Genomic DNA, 24,286 nt, shown 5'->3' with positions numbered 1-24,286 from the left:
AAATAAATAAATACTTGTTGGGTGAGTGGCAAAAGGTCATGCACACCAGTAAAAAGTCCCAGAGGAGGAAGGCAAGTTGTGGGGGGTGGGGGTGGAGTGGGGGCAGAAAATGTTTGTGTAGCAGCACTGCTGCCGGGTGTTCCTGGTGGTGTTACTGCCTTGAGTCACTCAACAGGCTGAGCTAATGGGTCTGGAAGGAAAATAACATCATCCTCAACCCTCTCCAAGGAGCCCTGGTGGCGCAGTGGTTAAGCTCTCGGCTAACTAAGCAGAAGGTCGGCGCTTTGAACCTGCCATCCTCTCTGAGGGAAAAAGATGTGGCAGTCTGCTCCTGTAAAGATTACAGCCTAGAAAACCCTATGGGCAATTCTACTCTGTCCTACAGGGTCACTATGAGTCGGAATCGACTTGACAGCACACAACGACAACAGTATTCCATTGTATGGATGCACCACACTTTGTTTATCCATTCATCTATATCATTTCAAAGACACAAACTCATCTAAGCAAACCTATAGGAAGAAGTAATATTAAGCATGTCTGAGTGGGTGCCTGTGCTTTAGAGGAGGCTGGAGATACAGAAGGCAAAGTAAAACGAGAGAGAGAGAGACACAGTGGAGTGCCAGGATGAAACGACCCAGTGACACAGCACCTTGAGAACTGAGAAGTACGGTGGGCTCAATGCTGTTCACTGGAGTGTTCGCCTCTTCCTACCCCACACCCTCTCCCTGGACAATCTCATCCTCTCCCAGGATGTTGGCTGACAATTCAAGGCACCCCAAGAGCTGAGCCTCCAGCCCCAACCTCCCTCCTGTCCTCCAGATATGGAGAGTCAACTGCCTCCTTAACAGCCCCTCCTGGCTGAGTCTGGGGCAACTCTCATCCTCCAAGTCTACCCTGGATGCTGCATCCCCACCTCAGACCTGCAGAGCTTCCCTTTGGGTGCAGCTACTCGCTGTCCATGGTGCTGAATGTTTAAACAGAACTGCCAGGAGCCCTGGAGGGGCAGTTGTTAAGGACTCTCTGCTAACTGAAAGGTCAGTGGTTCGAACCCACCAGCTGCTCATGGGAGAAGGTGTGGCAGTCTGCTTCTGTAAAGATTACAGCCTTGGAAACCCTATGGGGGCAGGTCTACTCTGTCCTAGAGGGTGGCTAGGAGTCGGGATCGACTGGACAGTGAGGGGTGTGTGTGTGAGTTACATGCAGGAGACCTGGTGGCACCTGACAGGTTGCTGCCTTATGCAGGTTCCTACTCTCTCAGGTTTTACTGTACAGGTGGTCTCCGACTTAAGACATGTTCGAGTTATGACGAACTGTACTCACTACCATTTGTTTTTTGTTGTTTTTACTTCTTATCATTAGACGTACTACATACAATGTTGCAGCGCGTAATTTACTGATGTTACCATCCTCAGATATTCATGTGCAGATGTTCAATTTTATGATTTACTGTTCAAAACATTGCCGTATATATTTAATTTTCTAAACTAAATCAGGGGCTTAGGTTGCTAGAAAACATGGACCCAAACACTGATCGCTTTGCTAAAGTTGATAGGCAGATTCGGGCATCAGTGAGAAGTTACCTTGAAATATATGAAGAAAAAAAGGAAAGGACCATACGGACAACTTCCACTTATTTTCTGACTAGAAACACCATCCCCATTCCCAGGGATAATCCAGGTGATCCAGGACCTCCCACAAGTGGATTATCACCACAACTGACAAAATGCCAACGTCGTACACCTCTTCTTCATTGTTGGAGTAAATTTTAATGATTTGTATTTTTTTCATGTATGTACGTATATAAGTATGTATTAAAATATATTTGTAAGTTTATATGTAATGTATCCAACCCCCAAAGACAAATACAGATCAGAGTTACAAAGGTAATAATAATGAAAAATAACTGATAATAAAAGGCAATACTAATTAAAAAAAAATGAGGTATTTGATTTATGTCGGAACCGATTTATCACAGAGTCCTTTGAACGGATCCTCGTCATAAGTCGGGAACTACCTGTATATACATTGCACTGGTTTTGCTCCTCTAGAGAACTGTTATGGTTTGAATTGCGTCCCCTCAAAATAAGTGTTGTAAATCTTAACCTCTATGCTTGTGGTTAAAATCCCATTTGGGAATGGGCTGTCTTTGTTATGTTAATGAGACAGGATTAGTATAGAGTGTGTCTTGAGTCCATCTCTTTTGAGATATAAGAAATTAAACAAGCAAGGGAGTAGCAGAGATGGGGGAAGATAGATGCCAAGGCACATGAAGATCGCCCAGAAGCAGAAGCTCAGAAGAAACAAGGACCTTCCTCCAGAGCCCACAGAGAGAGAAATCCTTCCCCTAGAGCCAGCGCCTTGAATTCAGACGTCTAGCCTCTCAAACCGGGAGAAAATAAATTTCTGTTTTGTTAAAGCCACCCACATGTGGCATTTCTGTTACAGCAGCACTAGATAACTAAGAACCCAGCAGTGACCCTGTGTGAAGCATGGACACTGACTGGTTGGTAGCACTGGCTGAGTCAGGGACCGGCCTGACCTGCTCTAGTCCTCTCACCTGAGACCCAATTAGTCCCGGCCTCCTGAGTGCGCTGAGCACTTCCTCTGGACAGACTCTGTGCTAAGTGCCGGGTGTACCTGCCTCCCTGGATCCTCCCACATCCCCAGGAGGTGGGAGCTGACAGGACCCCGTCTCACAGAGGAGGGCACCACCATGCCAGGATCAAGGACCCTCTGGGCTGGAAGCTGAGCTCAGGCAGTGTGGCTTCGGGGCCCACAGCCTCGTCCACTGGGCTGAACAGCAGAGGGCAGGTCCGAGGGCCGCCGTCCCCTCCTTCCTGTTGGGGTCTGAGCTTCCACCCCACAGCCAGACCCCAGACTCATCTCTCCTTCAGCTTCATGATGTTGTTGGTGTTTGGGAGGCAGTTTGTCCACGGCACCATAGAGCCACTTGAGCAGGGTTTGGAGGTCGCTGTGGTGGGAGGGCCCTGGGGAGGGAGGAGAAGCGGCTCAGACACTCCACTCACTGACACATCCACATCCTCCTGACTCCATCTGTCTGTCTCTCAGCCATACACTCACATCCTCAACCATCCAAACACATGGGCTGTCTCATCTGTCCCTTTGTTTTCCGTTCACCCTGATGGTGAAATGGTTAAGCACTTGGCTGCTAACAGAAAGGTTTGAACCCACCAGCGGCTCCTCTGGAGAAGACCTGGCAATCTGCTCCCATAAAGATTACAGCCTAGGAAACCCTATGGGGCAGTTCTACTCTGTCGCTTGGGGTCGGTATGAGTGGGATCGACTGAATGGCACCCAATAACACTCATGCTCTGAATTGTACATGTAGAGAAGTTGAATTGCTGTATGTTTTCCTGTGTATATTCTCAACAACAACAAAATAAAAAAAAAGAAAAGAAAACCCTATGGAGCACAGTTCTGCTCTGACGCACATGGGGTTGTCTTGAATCTAAGTTGGCTCGATGGCAACTGGTTTTCTTAGGCAGGCTATTCCAAGGGTTCAGAGGTTAGCTCCCAGGAGCTGGACAAGGGCTAGTCCTTTCTTTGGAATGTGCAGGATTTGAACACCCCTAGTCTGTTGAGTTAACCCTTTACTGCACATGGTCTAACCTGAAGGAGTGGGAGAGAGAAAAGTGAGGCAGAGAAGCGAGAACCTGGGGTCACTTAGACCCGGGTTTGAGGCTCCTGGGCCTGTCCCAGGGTGGCTGGGGGGACCCATGAGGCCACGTGTGCAGAGCTCACAGGAAGTGCCAGATATGAGATCCCCTCAGTGTTGTCTAGAAGGCTCTGCCCAGTGTGAGCCTCTTGGGGAAGGTTCCTGGTCTCTTTTGTTCATCCATTCATTTGATATTTATCAAGCTCCTCCTCCATGTCAGGCTTGTTATGGACTGAATCTTGTGTCTCCCGAAAATATGTGTTGTAAATCTTAACCCCAATACCTGTGGCTAAGGAGCCCTGGTTGCACAGTGGTTAAAGCGCTCACCTGCTAACCAAAGGTCAGCAGTTTGAATCCACCAGCCAAGGAGAATGATGTGGCAGTCTGCTTCCGTAAAGATTACAGCCTTGGAAACCCTATGGGGCAGTTCTACTCTGTCCTTTATGGTCACTAGGAGTTGGAATTGACTTGATGGCAATGGATTTGGTTTTGGTTATACCTATGGATGTAATCCCATTTGGGAACAAGGCTTTCTTTGTTATGTTAATGAGGCCACATCAGCGTAGGTTGTGTCTTAAACCTAATCACTTTTGAGATATAAAAAGAGTGGATTAGGCAGAGAAGCAAGAAGCACGGCAGGGGAAGATAGATGCCACATGGAGATCACCAAATTACTGAGGAACAGAATCTGAAAATAAATAAGGACCTTCTTCCAGACCCCACAGAGAGAGCCTTTCCCTAGGCTAAATTCCCTAAATTCAGACTTTTAGCCTCCTGAACTATGAGAAAATAAGTCTATGTTTGTTAAAGCCACCCTCTTCTGGTATTTCTATTATAACAGCACTAGGTAACTAAGAAAGAGCCCTGGTGGCACGATGGTTAATCTTTGGGCTGCTAACCAAAAGATTGGTGGTTTGAACTCACCCTGTGGCTCAGGGGTTAAGAGCTTGGCTGCTAAGCAAAAGGCGGGCAGTTCAAATCCACCAGGTTCTCCTTGAAAATTGTATAAGCCATTCTACTCTGTCCTATAGGGCCACTGTGAGTCGGAATTGACGCAGCGGCAACGGGTTTGGTTTTTTTTTGTTAGTGGCTCTGCGGGAAAAAGACCTGGTGATCTGCTTCTGTAGAGATTACAGCCTAGAAACCCCTACAGGGCAGTTCTACTCTTGTCTGTAGACAAGAGCTGGGTCCATTGAACACAGACCCTGCAGGTCCACCAGGGGGCGCACCAAGAATGCTGAGCACTAATCCTTGGTGTCAGCAGGTCCAGGGAGGGGGGTAATGTCTCCTCCCAAGTTAGGGGAAGAGTGACTCGGTGCAGCACAGACTGAGTAGGGAATTGGACTGTGTCAGGGTCTCTGGGTGGCACGAACAGTTAAGTGCTGGTCTCCTCACGGAAAGGTTGGCAGTTCACCTCCACACAGAGGTGCCTCGGAATAAAGGCCTGACAATCTGCTTCCAAAAGATCAAAGCCACTGAAAACCCCATGGATAGAGAAGCCTCCTAATCTAAAGGGGGAAAATGCAGGTCATACTGGAGTAGGCTGGGTCCTAATCCAATATGACTGGTGTCCTTACAGGAAGAGGAGAAGACACAGACAGATGCAGAGGGAAGACGGACACGTGCAGACCAAGGGAGAGATTGGAGTGATGCATCTACAAGCCAAGAAATGCCAAAGATCGCCGGGAATCACCAGAAGCTGGAAGAGGCCAGGAGGGATCCTCCCCTAGAGGCTGCAGAGAGAACATGGCCGTTGATTTCAAACTTGTAGTCTGCAGACCTGAGAGACAATTAATTTCTGTTGTTTAATGCCACCCACTTCGTGGTACTTTGTTACGGCAAAAACAAAAAACCAAACCCACTACCATCAAGTCACTTCCAACTCATGACAACCCCACGTGTGTCAGAGTAGAACTGTCCTCCATGGGGTTTTCTTGGCTGTAATCTTATGGAAGCAGATTACCAGGCCTTTCTTATGTGGCATTGCTGGGTGGGTTTGAACCGGCAACCTTTAGGTTAGTAGTCAAGTGCAAACCATTCGTGCCACCCAGGGACTTTCAGGAAACTAAGACATCACCTATTTCCCATGAGTGCCCCACTCCTGGGGCTACCCTCCCAGAGGGCCTGGCCCAGGGGCACCCTGCTGGTCTTGGGCAAGGTCTGCACCTCTCTGCCCTGTTGCTTCCATCTGAGGAAGGAGAAGTAGGAAGAAGCAGGCAATCTCCCAGGAACCTCCCAGTTTCCTCCTCTGAGAACAGTCCCTGCCCCTCCCTGCCTGGGGCTTCCTGTCAGAGCTTCCTTCCCGGAGAGACAGACCAACCCAGAAGCCAGAGGGTGTCAGGTCCAGCTCCTCCAACTGCAGAGATGCCACTGCTGCTGCTGCTACTGCTGTCACTGTTGTGGGGGATCGAGTGTGTTGGCAGCCAGGGGTCCCAGGCAGGGGCTGGGGCTTCCACTAATCCTCGGTCTCCCCGATGGTACAGGGATCTGGTTGACGGATACCAGCTGCAGGTGCAAAAGTCTGTGACGGTGCAGGAGGGCCTGTGTGTCTTCATACCCTGCATCTTCTCCTACCCCCCAGATGGCTGGAAGGACTCTGACCCAGTTCTTGGCTACTGGTTCCAGGAACAGGCCTATAACTTCAATCATGAACAGGTTGCTCCAGTGGCCACAAACAACCCATACAGGAAAGTAGACTCTCAGACCAGAGATCGATTCCAGCTCCTCGGGGAACCCTGGAACAGGAGCTGCTCGCTGGTGATCAGAGACGCACAGAGGAGGGACACAGCCACGTACTTCTTTCGGGTGGAGAGAGGAAATACAGTGAAATTTAGTTTTAAGAAATACACGCTGGCCCTGGAAGTGACAGGTATGGAGCTGGCTCAAGCTGGGATGGGCTGGGGAGTCACTGTGACAGAGGGGCCATGGACTGGGGCTAGGATCTCCCTCTCTCTGCCCCAGGCCTGACACAGAAGCCTGATGTCTACGTCCCGGAGACCCTGGAGCCAGGGCGCCCAGTGACACTGCTCTGTGTGTTTCCTGGGGACTTTGAGGGCTGTCCAGCCCCTAAGTTTTCCTGGACGGGGGTGGCCGTCTCCCCCCAAGGAGCTGAACCACGAGCCTCCGTTTTCTCGGCGCTCACTCTGACACCGAGACCCCAGGACAATGACACCGAGCTCACCTGTCGAGTGAACTTCTCCAGAAATGGCGTGAGCACCATGAGGACCATCCGACTAAGTGTGGCCGGTGAGTTTAGGGGCAGGACTCTGGGGATGGGGATAGGCCAGGTGCACAGGGAGGTGCGAAATCACCATGGCAACCAGCAGACCAGAGCTCAGGAGAGTCCCTGGGAGGAAAGGGGGTCCCGGGAAGCTGCCTTCACCCTGGGAGGTGACTGGGTAGCACCCACCGTGTCACTGTCCTGCTGCTGCCAGGTCGAGGGGCTGGCTGGGACTGAGGCTTGCGGGGGAAAGAGTGTTGATTCTTGAAGAACTTGGGGCAGAAGGGCTGGGGCTGGAGGGAAAGGGTGTGTATGGGGTTGGAGAGCTGGGGGCTGACGAGAAGGAGAGCTCACATTCTGTGGGAGGAGGGGGCTTGAGGGTCCTGGGGCTCAGAGGGAACAGAACCGTACCCGCTGCCATTGAGTCGATTTTGACTCTTAGCAACCCTATACGTCCTAAATCTGGCTCGTCAGCAGAGAAATCCAACTGTGGGATAGAATTTGCTCAGGCGGCCTTCGTGGGAGCTGGTCTCGCTGCCCTGTTCTTCCTCTGTCCTGGCCTCATCTTCCTCATGTGAGTGTCCTCCCTTGGGGTAGGAGGGGGTGCAGGCACTGGAGTCCCTGAGAGTCCCAGATGGAGGAATCTGAATGGGGCAGTGGTTGCTGTGAGAATTGGGTCTTGGGCCAAAGATTCAGAAAACCACTTGCCGTTGACTTGATTCCAACTCCTGGTGACCCCATGTGTGTTAGAGGAGAGCTGTGCTCCATAGGGTTTTCAATGGGTGATTTTTTGGAAGTAGATGGCCAGGTCTTTTTTCCACCGTATGTTTGGGTGGATTTAACGGCCAAACTTTCTGTTAGTAGCCAAGTGCAAACTATTTGTGCCACCCAGGGACCTAGGGACTTGAGAACCAAAAATCGAAAACCAAACTAGTTGCCGTTGAGTCGATTCCAACTCTTGGTGGCTCCATCTGTAACAGAGTAGAACTGTGCTCCGTGGGGTTTTCAGTGGCTGATTTTCTGGAAGTAGATGGCCAAGACTTTCTTCTGAGGCACCTCCGGGTGGGTCTGAACAGCTAATTTTTGGTTAGTAGGTGAGGTCATAACTGTTTATGGCACCTAGGAACTCCAAAAAAATTAAGCCCTGCCAGAGATTCATACAGTCTGTGGGTGGTGCAAATGGCTAACTGCTCAGCTACTAACTGTAGGGTTGGTGGTTCAAATCCACACAAAGGTCCTGGGAAGAAAGGCCTGGCCATCTATTTCTGAAAAAAATCAGCCACTGAAAATCCAATGGAGCACAGTTCTACTTTGACTCACATGGGGTCACTGTGAGTTGGAATCGACTTGATGGCAACTGGGAAGAGATTCAGAGCAGGGGTAAGTTCCCATCCCTGAGCCCAGCCTTCCAGAAAGGGGCTCATGTTCTTTTAATAAAAGTCATCAGGCTAGACATGGTGCCCACGCCCTTCCCCGCCTGTGTTAGACCTTCTGGTCTCTGAAGCAGGGGGCAGGAGTCCTACCCCAAGCCCTGAGCCAGTTTCCTGAAGGTCCTGGGCTCCTCCCTCAGGGTGAAGACCTTAAAGAGGAAGGCAATCAAGACAGCAGCTGGAAGATCGGATGCCCCCTCTGTCTTGGGTACCATCCCGTGGGTGAGTGGTGAGTCCTCTGTCCATTGACATCCCATCTGGTTACCTTCTCGGGAAGACCGTCACCAGGCTCCTCTGACGACTTAGGTTATCATCTTGCCCCAATAAGCTTTTTCTCCTGGGTCCCCATCAACCCGGTCACCCAGTCCTGTGACCCAGGAGTCACCTCCTTCTGCCTTCTGTCTTGTCTCCCAGAGCTGGAGGATCACCAAGGCCTGTTGAGCTCCAGCTGGGCCCTTCCTGTCCCCACCTCCTCATTTCTGTATGGACACCTGGCCTACTTTCTCCCTGCTTCCCCAAGACAAAAAGCCAGAGGGATTCACCCAGAATAATTATTGTTAACTACAAAGTTTAAAAGTCCCCAAGACAACTCTCACTTTTGATACCAATTCCCAATTTGGGGGACCAAGGACACTCCCACTTCTGGTACGAACTGCAAATTTGGGGGACCCCAAGACCATCCTCACTTCTGATACCAACTGCAAATTTGGGATAAGCATAAATCACCCTCCCTTTTGATACCATCGACAAATTTGGGGGACCCAAGACCACCCTCACTTCTGACACCAATTCTTTACTGCACACCCACTTGCCACTGAGCTTACATGCCTCAGGGTCCTCCTATTGCCTAGAGAATCAACTCCTTAATTCCCATCAAGGCCTGACAGGATCTGACTGTAGAGGTGTCTCAACTTCCCCTCTCTCTGTCTCCCACCCACCGTGCCTCCACACTGTGTCCCAGCCACAGACACGCCTCGATACTTCAGCCAGCTAGCTGTATGTTGGAGCCGACTCAACAGCACCTACGAAAACAACAAGGGCCCCGGTGGTGGAATGGTTCAGGGATCGGCTCTTAACCAAAAGGTTGGCAGTTCACATCCACCCAGTGGCTCTGCAGACGAAAAGACCTGCCAATCTGCTGTGGTAAAGATTACAGCTCAGGAAACCATATGGGGCCGTTCTACTCTGTCACATGGGCTTGTTATGAGTCAGAATTGCCTTGACAACAATGGGTTTGTTTTTTTTTGTAACACAATTTCACAATTGCGTCCACGTGCCTGAACCTGTGAGATACCGAGAGCTCCCTGAGGGCAGGGTCCCGAAAAGCCAAAACCCATTGCGGTTGAGTTAATTCCCAACCATAGCGACCCCATGTGACAGATAAAACTGCCCGGTAGGGTTTCAAGGCTGTAACCTTTATGGGAGCAGATTGGCAGGTCTTTTCTCCTATGAGAGCCTGGTGTTTTTGAACAGCCAACCTTTCGGTTAGCAGCCAAACAATCACTGTGTCACCAGGGCTCCTTAGGGCAGTGTCCACATCTGAGCAAATCCCTGTCCTCATCACATCACTCCATTCTTGTGCTTCCAACCACAATTTGCAATTAGATAGTAATTTCATTGGCTACTGGCTTCATGTCTGCTTCGCTTACCACACTGGAAGCTGTGCGAGGTCAGGTATGGTGTCTGCTTAGTTCCCCCCTGAATACCCAGGGCCTGGCACAGGGGAACTGTTCATTAAGACAGTGGGCGCTGGAGTTAGAGAGCCCTGGTCATGAATCCAGGCCTCACCACTAGTTCAATGTGTGATTTTGGGATATTTACTTAGCCTCTCTCAGCCTCAGCTTCTCCATCTGACAAATGTGGACAATAGAATCTTTCCAGGTGTTCCTGACGGGCACAAATGGTTAAATGTTTGACTACTAGCTGAAAGGTTGGCACTTTGAACCTACCCAGAGGTGCCTTGGCAGATAGGCCTGGCAATTTGCTTCCAAAAGGTCCCAGCCTTGGAAACCCTATGGAGCAGTTCTACTCTGCATACATGGGGTCAATACTCCCCCGCAACTAACAACAACAGTACCTCCCCAGTGGGTTTTGGGAGGATTTTATGGACTGGTAATCGGTCAGCGAGGGCCAGGCATTGTTGTTGTTGAGTGCAGTTGAGTCGATTCTCACTCCTAGTGACTCCTAGAGTAGAACTGCCCCGTAGGTTTCCTAAGATGTAATCTTAATGGAAACAGATAGCCACATCTTGCTCCCCTGGAGTCACTGGGTGGGTTCTAACCACCAGCATTTGGGTTAGCAGCCAAACACTTAACAGTTGCACCACCAGGCCTTCTTAACCAGGTATTATTACTCTTAAAAGTTTGTTGCATGAATAAGGGTCTGGCAAATGTTTGTGCAATGAATGGATCAAAGACCAAATGCTCAGTTTTCAAGTTCACTTGTGGAGCCTGCCTTCTTCTCCCGGCCCCCATTATCCTACTTTGATCCCCTTCTCCCCCTCCACTCAGGATCACCAGCAGGAGTCCCAACCGAGTGATAACCCAGACATCCCACCCCGGGCTATGACCACCCCTACACTGGGAGAAGAGCAGGAACTCCATTACGCCTCCCTCATTTTCCATGGGCTGAGGCCCCAGGAGCCTCAGGACCAGGAGGCCACCAGCACCACCGAGTACTCGGAGATCAAGATCTACCAGTGAGGACTCGCCCAGAGCTCAGGTCTGGCTGGAGGGCCCAGGGCTTCCCTGGAAAGGGACACTTGATGGGGATTCCTGAGTCAACAGCTCTCTACGTGAACAGGATATAACTACTCTATGGGTGCGGCACAACAGTTAAGCCCTCTGCTGTTAATCAAATTCGGGGTTCAAACTCACCAGCCACTCTGGGGGAGAAAGATGTGGCAGTCTGCTTCTGTAAAGATTACAGCTTTGGAAACTCCATGGGCCAGTTGTACTCCCGTGTCCTATAGGGTCGCCATGAGTCGGAATGGACTTGATGGCACCTGACGAGAATAACATGGGAGTTTCACAGTATGGGGACCGGCAGAACTGGTCTCAGCTCTCAGCCTCATCACCAACTAAGACCAGGAGTTTGAACAAGTCACCTCACTGCTCAGTTTCCTCCTCTGTCAAATGGGCATGACGTACCTAAGTCTCGGGGCTGTTGTAAGGAGTCAGGATGTAATTAATGTGATGCTTCTGTTATGGACTGAATTGTGCCCCGCCCAAATATTTGCAGGAATCCTAACCCCTACACCTACGGAATCAAGCTCTGGTGATGCAATGGTTTAGGGGTTAGGTCTTCAATGTAGGTTTAGGGGGGCACAATTCAATCCGTAACACTGGGGAACCCAACCTGTGACATACTATGTATTTAAAAATAAAAAAGATAACTCTAATAATAATACATTTGAAACTCAACTATTTAGGAATATATATCAATGAAATTGGTATAAAGTTTAACTGTAAAAAAAGTGTACTAAAATTGTACACCACTCAGACAAACGCTTTTCATGAATATTCATAGCAGTACTATTCATAATAGCCGAAAAGTGGAAACAACCCAAATGTCCATCAACTGATGAATAGATAAACTAAGTGTGGTCTATCCATACAGTGGAATATTATTCAGCCATAAAAAAGAATGAAGTAGTGATAATGCTACATGGATGAACTTTGGAAACATTACACTATGTGAAAGAAGACAGTTGCCAAAGGCTACACATTGTATGGTTCCATTTATAGAAACTGTCCAGAATACGTAAATCTGTAGAGACAGAAAGTAGATCAGTGGTTGCTTAGGCCTGAGGAATGTGGGGATTGGAGATGAGACCTAATGGGTAGAAGTTTTCTTTTTGGGGTGACAAAAATGTTCTAAAATTGGTTGTGGTGATGGTTGCAGAACTCTGTGAACATACTAAAAACCATTGAATTGTGCACATTTAAATGAATGAATTGTGTATTCTATGGTATCTCATAAAGTTGTTATTTGAAAATGTTAATTTTAATCTGTCCCTTATATTTAAGGAGTGCCTTTTTTTCCCTTTAAATAATATTTTATTGTGTTTTGGTGAAGGTTTACACAGCAGTTTAGGTTCCCATTCAACAATTTCTACACAAGTTGTTCAGTGACGTCGATTACATTCTTGGCAATGCATGAACTTTCACGTTATTTCTGTTCTGATTATTCTGTTTCCATTCATCTAGTTTCTTGGCCCCCTTACATTCTCATCTTTGTTTTAAAGTAATTGTTGACTCTGTGGTCTCATATAGGTGATTTTTTAAAGGATCACAGTATTTATGGGTGATATTCATTATTTTTTGGGCCAATTTGTTATTTAGCTTCCAGGTGACCTCAGGGGTTAGTTTCGGTTCAAGGTTTGAAGAGTATCTCAGGGCAATAATCTCTGGGCGTCTTCCAGTGTCAACTAGTCCAGTAGGTATGGTTTTGTTTTATATTTAGGGATTTGAGGTTCTGTTCCACATTTTTCTTCCATTCTGTCAGGGTCCATCTATCGTGGCCCTGATTAGAATGGTTGGCAGTGGTAGCTGGGCACCATCTAGTTCTTCTGGTCTCAGGGTAGATAAGGCTGTGGTTTGTGTAGACTATTTGTCCTGTAAACTAATTTCTTTTGTGTTTGGTTTCCTTCTTTCTCTTTTGCTCCAGGCGAGTAGAGACCAATAGCTGTATCTTAGATGACCACTCACAAGCTTTTAAGAAGGAGTGACTTTTTATTTTGAAATAACTCTAGAGTCACAGGGAGTTGTAAAGAAATGTACCGAGAGGTCCTGTTCACAAGTCACCCAGCCTTCCCAATTTTTAATATTTTGCATAACAATAATACAATATCAAGAGCAGGGATTTGATATTGGTGCAATCCACAGAGCTTATTCAGATTTCATCAGTTAGGCATGTATATATTTCTGCGTGTGTGCCTGTCTGTGTAGCCTGTCATCCACCAGAGGTGAATGTGAACTGCTTCTAATCCTCCTTCTTGATGAGTGTGTAAAGAATACATTCACCAGATCCATAGCCACATTCTGTGTTATCAGAGGCTGAATTAATCGGTTCTAGTAAAGATGGTGAAGTGGTTAAGAGCTCAGGCTGTTAACCAAAAAGTCGGCGGTTTGACTCCACCAGCCGGTCCTTGGAAATACTATGGGGCCACTCTGTCCATAGGGTCGCTATGAGTCGGAATCGACTCAATGGCACACAACGACTGTAAAAATACCACTTCTGTCACAGCAGCTGCAACTGTCGCTACCAATAGAGTTCCTAATAGTCAACTCTATTCTGCCACAACCAGTTGGGCTTATCCAGGAAGGCATCTTTGTCTCCTACCTCTTGCCATTTCAACATTTTTCATGTATACGATTTAGTGAGACCAATTACATCAATCACGTTATGCAACCATCACCAATATCCATTGCCAAATTTTCCATCCCCATAAAAAAACTCAGTGCTACCTAAACAATGATTTGTCCTTTTCTGCATCCCTCCCACCTCTTGCAACCAATCTTTATTAAACTCATCTCTATACATTTGCCTACTCTAGGTATTTAATATTAGTGAGATCATGTAATATTTGTCCTTTGTGATTGGCTGGTTTCCCTCAGCATCATGTTTTCCAGGTTCATCCATGTAGTGGCATGCATCAGAACGTCATTTCTCTTTATGGTAGAGTAGTTTACCAGTTCATGTATAGACCACATTGTGTTCATCCATTCATCTGTAGATGGACACTTGGGTTGTTTCCACCTTTTGGCTTGTGTGAATAGTGCTGCAGTGAATATTGGTGTACATACAGATATTATTGGGTGTTCACAGCTGGGACCAACTTCACCGTCAGGCTCTGGATTATTCACGGAGCTCTTGAACTTTCCAAACCCCAGTAATTGCCAGCAGCAGAAATTCAACTCAAGCTGGCTTGAAGAGAATGCAAAATTAATTGGTTCTTGTTGCTAGAAAATTCCGAGGGGGAAGCTTTAGACATGAATGGCTTCATGGCCTTCAAAATAGCATCAAGATATTATCTGTTACAACACACTATATAGAGGAAGTCAGCACAACTTGACCAAAATTTTGAATTTTGTTGTTAGTTGCTGTTGAGTTGGCTCTGACTCATGATGACCCCATGTACAATGGAATGAAACATAGTTTTGCCCCATCCCCATAATCATCAGTGTTATTGAGTCCATTGTTGTGTCCTCTGTGTATTTTGAGCAACTTCCAACCTAGGAGGCTTACATTCCAGCACTATATTGGACAAAAATCTGCTGTGATGCATAGGGTTTCAGGCTAATTTTCCGAAGTAGATTGTCAGACTTTTCTAGCTTTTCTTAGTCTGAAAGCTCTGCTGAAATCTGTCCACCATGGGTGACCCTACTAGTATTTGAAACACCAGTGGCATACCTTCCAGCATCACAGCAACATGCAAGCCACCTTTCATGGCTTGAATTGTGTCCCCCCCCAAATATGTGTCAAGTTGGTTAGGCCATGATTCCCAATTTCCCAGTATTGTGTGGTTGCCCACTGTTTTGTGATCTGATGTGATTTTCGTATGTGTTGTAATTCCTACCTCTATGATGTTAATGAGGCAGGATCAGAGGCAGTTATGTTAATAGGTAGGACGCAATCTACAAGATTAGGTTGTGTCTTTAGTCAGTCTCTTTTGAGATATAAAAGAGAGAAGGGTACAAAGAGACAGGGGGACCTCATACCACCAAGAAAGAAGAGCCAGAAGAATAGTGCATCTTTTGGATCAGGGGTCCCTGCACTGAGAAGCTCCTCGACTGGGGAAGATTGATGACAAGGACCTTCCCCTAGAGCCGACAGAGAGAGAAAACCTTTCCCTGGAGCTGGCACCCTGAATTTGGACTTCTAACCTCCTAGACTGTGAGAGAATAAATTTCTCTTTGTTAAAGCCATCCACTTGTGGTATTTCTGTTATAGTAGCACTAGATAACTAAGACATCACCACAGTAAAAACACACTGAAAGGCAGGCAGTTGTACCTCTTCTTAAGTCCCGAAATGTAATCTTTCTCCAAGTGCTAGCCAGTCTGCCTTTGAAATCTCCCCCTAGTTCCTCCCTTCCTCCCACCACCTGGACTTTCCTACTCTCCCGGCCTAAGCTTCAATCACACAGGTGTGGATGGTGCACCAGCGTCCTCCCTGGTCTCTGTGTGTCCAGTCTCTCCCTGTGTGCCCCAAGGAGTCCTCCTATCCCTATGCTGATCACTTGCCATCACCGTGTTTTTGTTTCTTCAGCAGTGCTTATCACAATCTGCAATAGCCTCATTTAAATACTATCTCCTTTTACTGGAATTGGTCCTCAAATCTGGTTAGATTTAAAGGCATGAATGACTCTATTTCTAGTAGTAAAGAAGGCATTGGTCATTCGTGCTGTAATGTGGCAATAGAGATATACAAAATATCACCATTGGATGCTCCTAATAAAATACTTAAGATGTATTTGATACATTAGAACATTTTTGTCAAACTGATGAGTATAATGACATTGGTTGGTTGCTCCTTCTTTCAATGGACAAACTGGAGAGAGAAAAGAATGAGCTCAGTGCTCATCCCAGTTTATGAGCCTCATAAAGGACCTGAAAGTTGCTATGTGTGGCCTGAAAGAAAATCTTATCTCTTGTAGCCACAGAGATGAGATTTTTGAAAACCAAACCCAGAGTCTCAACCTATGAGTGGCTGAATTACAATTTCAATTGAATTCCCAACCTTTCATGATGTCTGAGGTTAAAGTGAGAGCATTGATTGGGAAGAAATGGGATTCTGAAAACTGGAATGGGGACATATGGGCAGATACTGATGAAGCTGGGGACGTTGAGCCCCTAAATTCTTTTGAGTCATCTTTGCCAGTAGAATCAGCCTTTTTGCCCCCATTTGAGGAGATTAATTCAATTTTGCCTAAGGAAACTGTAATGACCTCCCTTGAAGCAGATGCCTTGAAAGACACTGCTTATTGTCCTTAGGACCCACCCCTACTACCTGTGTCTGCTTCTAGACCTATAACTAGACTCAAGTCCCAGCAGACCCAGAAAAGTGAGGCACAAAGTGTGGGCCATGAGGAGGTACACTACACTCCCAAAGAACACAACCAGCTGAGGTGCTTGATGAGGGCAAAGAGATTATGGAATGGGTAATGGAAGAAGGTAGCTATAAATACCATCTATGACCATGGGACCAGTTGCAAACATATTGATAACAACACAACGAAGCAAAACTCACAGTAATTATATATATGTATTTATATATTTATATATATATAGTTTATATACGTAAAATATCTGTTTCATTCCCTTTCATCACATTACTTATTATAAAACATAAGATGTATTAACTCTGCATCCTCTCTGGAAAAGGAGTAAGTGCTTTTCAGTTGTACGCAGGATAGTTGTATCATGTTAGGTGAAAGTATGCCTTTGCTCTTGTCTTTATTTGGAGATTACGTATGGTTTAAGGAGATGTGTATGAGTACCAAGTTGACAAGGGGTGGACTATGATGGTTAATTTTATGTGTCAACTTGGCTAGACTATAATGCCTATTTGTTTGGTAAAACTCTTGTCTAGCTGCTGATATACAGTAGTTACATGTGATTAAATCAGCTAGCCTCAAGTAAAGCAGATTACCTTCCATAATGTGGGTAAGCCTCAAGCCCTCAAGCAACCTGTTTAAGGCGTTGAGAGAGAGAGAGAAAGGAGTTTCCGTACAGTGTGTTCTGCCTTTGGACTAGAAATACACGTTTTGCCAGAACACTCTTAATCTTCCCTTCGCCTGACCTACAGATTTAGGGATGTAAGCCTGCAGGAGTCTCCAGACTTTGCCTGACCTATGGATTTGAACTTGCCAGTCCCCCACAATAGCATGTGCCAATCTCTTCAAGTATATCAATCTCTCTCTATGTATGTGTATATCTATATTTGTATTTAATCTATCTTTATATCCACCTCTATCTATATCTGTATTTAACTGGTTCTGTTTCTCTAGAGAACCCTAAGTTATTTTGGTATGTCTGGTTCACTCAGTATCTCTCATATAGCACAATGGCCATGACATAACACATACTCAACAAATACATGCTGAATTTTGTTGAATAAAAGGAAGATGATGTATGCAAAAGGAAGGGCAAATGAATGGGAGAATGAGTGGATAAATGAGTACGTGGATGAAAGTATGAGTGAATAGAGGGATGGGTAGATGGACAAAAGGGTGAGTGGGAGAGTGGATGGATGGATAAGTGGAAGAATGAACAAATAAATGTCTGGATGAAAGTTTGTATAGATGAAAGAGAGGGTGAATAGTTGGATAAAAGGGTGAAGAGATGAATAGGTAGATGGATGAATGGAGGAAAGAGTGGATGGACGGATGGAAAAGTGGATGGAATGGATGGATATATGTACAAATGGATGAATAAGTGGAAGAATGGATAGAAGGATGTCTGCATGAAAGTTTGGATAGATGGATGAAAGAGTGAATGGTTGTATGAAAGCGTGGATGGATGGGTGGATGGATGGATGGATGGATGGGAAAATGGATGGCTAGATGAATAGCTAAGTGGAAGAATGGAAGGAGGGATGTCTGTATGAAAAATTAGATGAATGACAGAGTGAATAGTTGTATGAAAGTTTGAAGGGAATAAATGATTAGATAGATGAATGAAGAGAGGCTGGGTAGATGGATGGAAACAACTGGGAGCTAAAATTTTCCCATAGGAATTTGTTGGGCAGACACTAGACTCCCCCAGTTCAAATCAAATGATTTATTATCAAAGTACAGTGATGAAAATGGTAGGCAGGGTCCCCACTGAAGGGGCCAGCCCCACTCCTACCCATGCGTCTGGAGTCTCCTCCATCCACACTCCCAGCAGCTGGCTGGAGACGAGGGCTGAAAGGACAGGACAGTCAAAAGGAGGAGATTCAGATTGTCTGGGGCATATCTGTGGGCTCCTGACGCTAATCAGGATGCAGAGCAAGGCCTAAGGAAGCAGCAGGACTGCACGTTGAAGGTTCTCCCTGGAAGCTCATCTGTGCTTAAACAGCAGGCTGTGAGTCACATTTCTTCTTTTGTCTATGTCAAACTGAGGGTTCTGGGAAGTTCTGGAAAGTTCTAGAAGACAATAAAAGTGGCTATTGGTGTTTTAGTCATTCAAGGAACCCATTTGAAGACCCTACTTCATGCCAGACCCTTTGAAGACACTGAGGAAAATATCATGAACAACAAGGATAAGAAGTGCCCTTGGAGTTTCCAATTTGGTGCAGATACTGAAAATTCAACAAAAACTTCTCAGCTGAGACAGGGATATGTGGTGAGAGAGAGAGTGGGCAGCAGGTGGAGAGGCTCCTCACTGGGTTTATCAGGGACTACTTCAGGGTTTGAGAGCCAAGTATGAGAAAGAGCTGCTGAGCAAAAACAAAGGGGGAAAAGTGTTTCAGACAGCTGGAACGGCATATACCAAGCTTCTGAGGTGTGATTGAGCTTGGCCGAGTTTAGAATCCGAGAGGAAGATGGTGTGGCCAGTGCAGAGTGGACAAGGGAGGGTCGGGGTGGCTAGTGAGAGTGGCTGGTGAGAGCGGATGGAGGCGGGGTGGGGTGGCTGGTGAGAGTTGATGGGGGAGGGACAGTTTGGTTGGTGCAGAGCAGATAGGGGAGGGGTGAGGTGGCTGGTGCATAGTGGGTCGGAGTGGGGTCAGGGGTGGGAAAGCATGGTTGCCTGCAGACTAGGGCAAAAGAGAGGCCAGGTCACCCACAAGCCCAAGGCACTGAGCTGCCATCAAGCAAACACACAATTCTTCAGGTTACTCAGAGCCCACCGGGGTCCTTAGACAGGGTGTCCTCAACTACTTGGTGGTGATCATTCCGCCCTAGCCAAACTTGCCATAGGGTAAGTGGCCCTGGGAGGCTGAGCGCATTTGAAGCTATAATGATTCCAAAAGAGGCCATTATATTTCGAGATTTTAGATTTTCATTGCACTAGTGGATAGGAAGATAATGTAAGGCAGGTGTTACGGATTGAATGAAAAAATAAGTTGTAAACCAGTGGATTCCGACTCATAGCAACCCTATATATGGATTTAATTGCACCCACAAAAAGATTTCTGGAAGTCCTAATACCAGTATCTGTGAATGTGACCCTGTTTGGAAATGGGAGTTTTCTTTTGTTAATTAATGTTTATGAGGTCAAACAGAAGTAGGACGGGTCCTAAACCTAATCCCTTCTCAGTGGTGTCTTATAAAGGAGAGTATAGACAGAGAGACTCACACAGGGGCAAGACAGCATGTGAGGATCCGTCTACAAGCCAAGAAACTCCCTGGGCTACAGAAGCTGAATGAGACCAGGAAGGTCCTTCCCCTTGAGCCAGCAGAGAGAGAGCACAGCCCTGCTGATGCCTGAATTTAGACTGCTAACCTCCAGAACTGTGAGAAAATGAATTCTGTTCTTTAAAGCCACCCTCTTGTGGTGTTTCTGTTATGGCAGTCCTAGGAAACTGAGACTGTGATCAGCACTGACAGGAAGATGGATTCTTTCACTCAGTCATGATAGGGGTTGAACATCTGGCTTGAACAACTAAGTGGACAGAGGTGTCTACAGAAAATATCTTTTTTAAAAAATTTTTTATTGTGTTTTAGGTGAAAGCTTACAGCACAAATTAGTTTCTCATTCAAAAATTTATACACAAATTGTTTGGTGACATTGGTTGCAATCCCTGCAATGTGTCAGCACTCTCCTCCTTTCCCTTTCCACCCTAGGTTCTCTGTGTCCATTCGTCTAGTTTTCCTATCCCTTCCTGCCTTCTTGTCTTTGCTTTTGGCCAAGTATTGCCCATTTGGTCTCGTTTACTTGATTGAACCAAGAACTGTGTTCCTCATGTGTGTTACTGTTTGTTTTATAGGCCTGTCTAATCCTTGGCTGAAAGGTGGACTTTGGGAGTGGCTTCAGTTCTGAAATAGCAGGCTGTCCAGGGGCCATAGTGTCAGGGGTTCCTCCAGTCTCTGTCAGACCAGTAAGTCTGGTCATTTTTGTGAATTTGAATTTTGTTCTACATTTTTCTCCTCTTCTGCCTGGAACCCTCTATTGTGATCCCTGTCAGAGGGGTCGGTGGTTGTAGCCATTCACCATCTAGTTCTTCTGGGCTCAGGCTGGTGGAGGCTGTGGTTCATGTGGTCCGTTAGTCCTTTGGAATAATGTTTTCCTTGTGTCTATTAGTTTTCTTTGTTCTCCTTGTTCCAAACGTGATGGAACCAACAGATGTTGCCTTAGTTATCTAGTGCTGTTATAACAGAAAAACCACAAGCAGATGGCTTTAACAAAGAGAAATTTATTCTCTCACAGTCTAGGAGGCTAGAAGTCCAAATTCAGGGTACCAGCTCTAGGGGAAGGCTTTATCTCTCTGTCAGCTCTGGAGGAAAGTCCTTGTCATCAATCTTCTCCAGCTGAGGATAATCTCAGAGCAGGGACCTCAGGTCCAAAGGATACACTCTTCTCTGGGTTCCAGCTTCTTGGTGGTATGAGGGCCCCCTGTCTCTCTGTTCGTTTCTCTCTTTTATATCTCAAAAGAGATTGATTTAAGACACAACCTAATCTTGTAGGTTGAGTCTTACCTCACTATAACTCTCTAATCCTGCCTCATTAACATCATAGAGGTAGGATTTATAAAAACACATAGGAAAATTATGTCAGATGGCGAAATGGTGAACAATCACACAACACTGGAAATCATAGCCTAGCCAAGTTGACACATTTTTGGGGAACACTGTTCAATCCATGACAGATGTATTTTAGATGGCCACTTGCAAGTTTTTAAGACCCCAGAAGCTATTTACCCAAGTAGAATGCAGAGCATTTTATTTAGGAAATATGTTATGCCATTTGACTTACACGTCCCCTGAGACCATGGTCCCCAGCCATCAGCCCCAGCCCCTTGGTCCCTCAAGGTGCTTGGATGTGTCTAGGAAGCTTCTATGGCTTTGCCTTGGTCAAGTTGTGCTGACTTCCCCTATATAGTGTGATGTAACAGACAATATCTTGATGCTATTTTGAAGGCCATGAAGCCAGTCATGTCTAAAGCTCCCCCCTTGGAATTTTCTAGCAACAAGAACCAATTAATTTTGCATTCTCTTCAAGCCAACTTGAGTTGAATTTCTGCTGCTGGCAATTACTGGGGTTTGGAAAGTTCAAGAGCTCTGTGAATAATCCAGAGCCTGACGGTGAAGTTGATCCCAGCTGTAAACATCCAATAATATCTGTATGTACACCAATATTCACTGCAGCACTATTCACACAAGCCAAAAGGTGGAAACAACGCAAGTGTCCATCTACAGATGAATGGATGAACACAATGTGGTCTATACATGCAATGGTAAACTACTCTGCCATAAAGAGGAATGACGTTCTGATGCATGCCACTACATGGATGAACCTGGAAAACATGATGCTGAGGGAAACCAGCCAATCACAAAGGACAAATATTACATGATCTCACTAATATTAAATACCTAGAGTAGGCAAATGTATAGAGATGAGTTTAATAAAGATTGGTTGCAAGAGGTGGGAGGGATGCAGAAAAGGACAAATCATTGTTTAGGTAGCACTGAGTTTTTTTGTGGGGATGGAAAATTTGGCAATGGATATTGGTGATGGTTGCATAACGTGATTGATGTAATTGGTTTCACTAAATCGTATACTTGAAAAATGTTGAAATGGCAAATGCTGTGCTATCTATATTTTTACAACAACAACAACAACAAAAAAAACAAAAAAACAAAAAAACAAAAAACAAAGCAACACAGTATCTGCGAAGCAGGACTTTGGGGGAGACTCAGGATGGAGTGTTGGTCAGGGGTGGGGAAACAAGGAGGGAGTGAGTGGGGTTCAGAGTCATGGTCTCTTCACACCTGGACTACCATGTGCAGGTCCACAGGGTAGTAGGCTGACACCTGCAGGTCCTGCAGCGGGGCTTCCAGATTGTTCCTCAGCACGGTGTAGGGCGGCTTCTTATCGTATTTGAGGGCCATCACCACCTTCAGGTACTCCTGCAGGGTCTCTGTGGTCAAGACAGCCCCCCACCACGAGAGAGACCTGAGCGGTGCAGCCAGCTCAGGGCCTAGAAGGGGTGCTGAAAGGGGACAAAATTTTGACAAATTCTTGAAGTACCAACACAAAACATCTCCAAGATCTATTCTTCTTAAGTGAAGAAAGGGCAAGTTGGAGACCAATATAGATAATATGGTTGCATATATATGTCAGAGGAAGAAGGAGAGTCAGGAATAGGAGGAGGAAATGGAATAGTGGCTAATTGCCTCCATGAACAACTGCTTCCTTTACCATAAGACCAGAAGAACTGGATGGTGCCCAGCTACCACTGAACATTTTGATTAAAGATTCTATAGAAGAATTCTGATCAAAAGGGCGAAAATGCAGAACAGAATTTCAAATTCTCATGGAATTCAGACTTTCTGGAGCCATGGAGATTGGATGAATCCCCAAAACTACTGTCCTGATAACATCTTTAAACCTTAAACCAAAAATATGCCCTAAAATATTCTTTAAACCAAACAGTAGTTTAGCTTAACTAGTAAAGAATGTTTGCCTTGAGCATTGTGCTCATTTAAGAACTATCTTTATGGGATCAAATTGACAACAGTAACTCGAAAGATTAGATGGGAAACTTAGGGGGTAGTGAATTCATGTTAATAGGGAAGGGAATAACTTAGAAAAGGAGAGTAAGAATGGTTGCACAATGATTACAGCCTAGAAACCCCTATGGTGAAGTTCTACTTTACCCTATAGAGTCAATATGATTTGGAATTGACTGGACGGCACCCAACAACAACATTGTCTCCTTAAGTTTGACTGTGATAATTTCCCGAATGGTCATGGTAGTTTTTGGGTTTCTGCCTCCTTTGTTCTTTTCTTTTATTGTGATAAAATTATATGTAACTAAACATTTGCCATTTCAACCTTTTTTTTCTTAATTGTGGTAAAAATATATATTAGAAAAAAGTGCAGGACCCAAAGCGTTTCGTTCTGTTTTACCTGGGGTTGCTATGAGTCAGAACAGACTCAATGGCACCTAACAACGACAGTGACACTGATTACGTTCTTCCATCAATGTTTTTTTATGTGTACAGTTCAGTGACGTTAATGACGTTCACCATGTTTGTTCCTTGTTTTTGATGGCCTGGACAATGTAGAGAAGCACTGGTCAGGGATATTGTAGGATGCCCCTCTGCTGGGATTTGTCTGATGTTTTTCATCACGATTATACTGAGGTTATGGGTTTCAGGGGAGGCAAACCACGGAAGCGAAGTGCTGTTATGGGCTGAATTGTGTCCCTCAAAAAGATATGCTCATAGTCCTAACCCGGTACCTGTGGATGTAACCTTATTTGAAATAGGGTCTTTGCAGATGTGATTAGTTAAGATAAGTCATGCTGGATGGGTAGGTCCTAATCCAGCATGACTGGTATCCTTACAGGAAGAGGAGAAGACACACAGACAGGCACAGAGGGAAGACGGACATGTGAAGACGGAGGGAGAGATTGGAGTGATGCATCTACAAGCCAAGAAAGGCCAAGGATTACCGGTAACCACTAGAAGCTGGAAAAGGCCAGGAAGGGTCCTCCCCTAGAGCCTTCAGAGACAGCATGACCCTGTCAACTTCTTGATTTCAAACTTGTACTCTGCAGACCTGTGAGACAATAAATTTCTGTTGTTTAAAGCCACCCACTTTGTGGTACTTTGTTATGGTAAAAACAAAATCCCTAACCCATTTCGATCAAGTCGCTTCCAACCCCTGGAGACTCTGTGTCAGAGTAGAACTGTACTCCATGGGATTTTCTTGGATGTAATCTTAGGGAAGCGGATCACCAGGCTTTTCTTATGTGGCATTGCTGGGTGAGTTTGAACTGCCAACCTTTAGGTTAGTAGTCCAGTG

General features: G+C 45.9%; 1 protein-coding gene across 4 annotated transcripts; it reads left to right on the top strand.

The window, feature by feature from the left end:
- Positions 1-6,007: 6,007 nt before the first annotated feature.
- LOC101351344 (sialic acid-binding Ig-like lectin 11) lies at positions 6,008-23,943 on the top strand. 4 transcript variants are annotated; one of them, XM_023736268.1, is made up of 6 exons: positions 6,008-6,548; positions 6,641-6,925; positions 7,374-7,473; positions 8,470-8,551; positions 10,840-11,050; positions 23,828-23,943. In XM_023736268.1, the coding sequence occupies exons 1-5, from the start codon at positions 6,044-6,046 to the stop codon at positions 11,029-11,031; spliced, it is 1,164 nt and encodes a 387-aa protein (XP_023592036.1). In that variant the 5' UTR covers positions 6,008-6,043; the 3' UTR covers positions 11,032-11,050; positions 23,828-23,943. The 4 variants fall into 4 exon arrangements, with proteins under 4 accessions (XP_023592036.1, XP_023592037.1, XP_004381870.1 ...); XM_023736269.1 differs by lacking the exon at positions 23,828-23,943 and having other exon boundaries at positions 7,377-7,473; positions 10,840-11,711; XM_004381813.2 differs by lacking the exon at positions 23,828-23,943 and having other exon boundaries at positions 10,840-11,711.
- Positions 23,944-24,286: the final 343 nt, after the last annotated feature.

The sequence above is a fragment of the Trichechus manatus genome, unplaced genomic scaffold, assembly GCF_000243295.1.
Source record: "Trichechus manatus latirostris isolate Lorelei unplaced genomic scaffold, TriManLat1.0 scaffold00087, whole genome shotgun sequence".
NCBI classification, from domain to species: Eukaryota; Metazoa; Chordata; class Mammalia; order Sirenia; family Trichechidae; genus Trichechus; species Trichechus manatus.
The sequence above is the reverse complement of the archived record's forward strand: the minus strand, read 5'-3'. Positions and strand labels throughout refer to the sequence as shown.

Coding starts and splice junctions, on each gene's coding strand:
- LOC101351344 (XM_023736268.1), top strand. CDS start 6,044: ATGCCACTGCTGCTGCTGCTACTGCTGTCACTGTTGTGGGGGATCGAG. Junction 6,926..7,373: donor CATCCGACTAAGTGTGGCCG/GTGAGTTTAGGG, acceptor CTGGCTCGTCAG/CAGAGAAATCCAACTGTGGG. Junction 8,552..10,839: donor TCTTGGGTACCATCCCGTGG/GTGAGTGGTGAG, acceptor CCCTCCACTCAG/GATCACCAGCAGGAGTCCCA.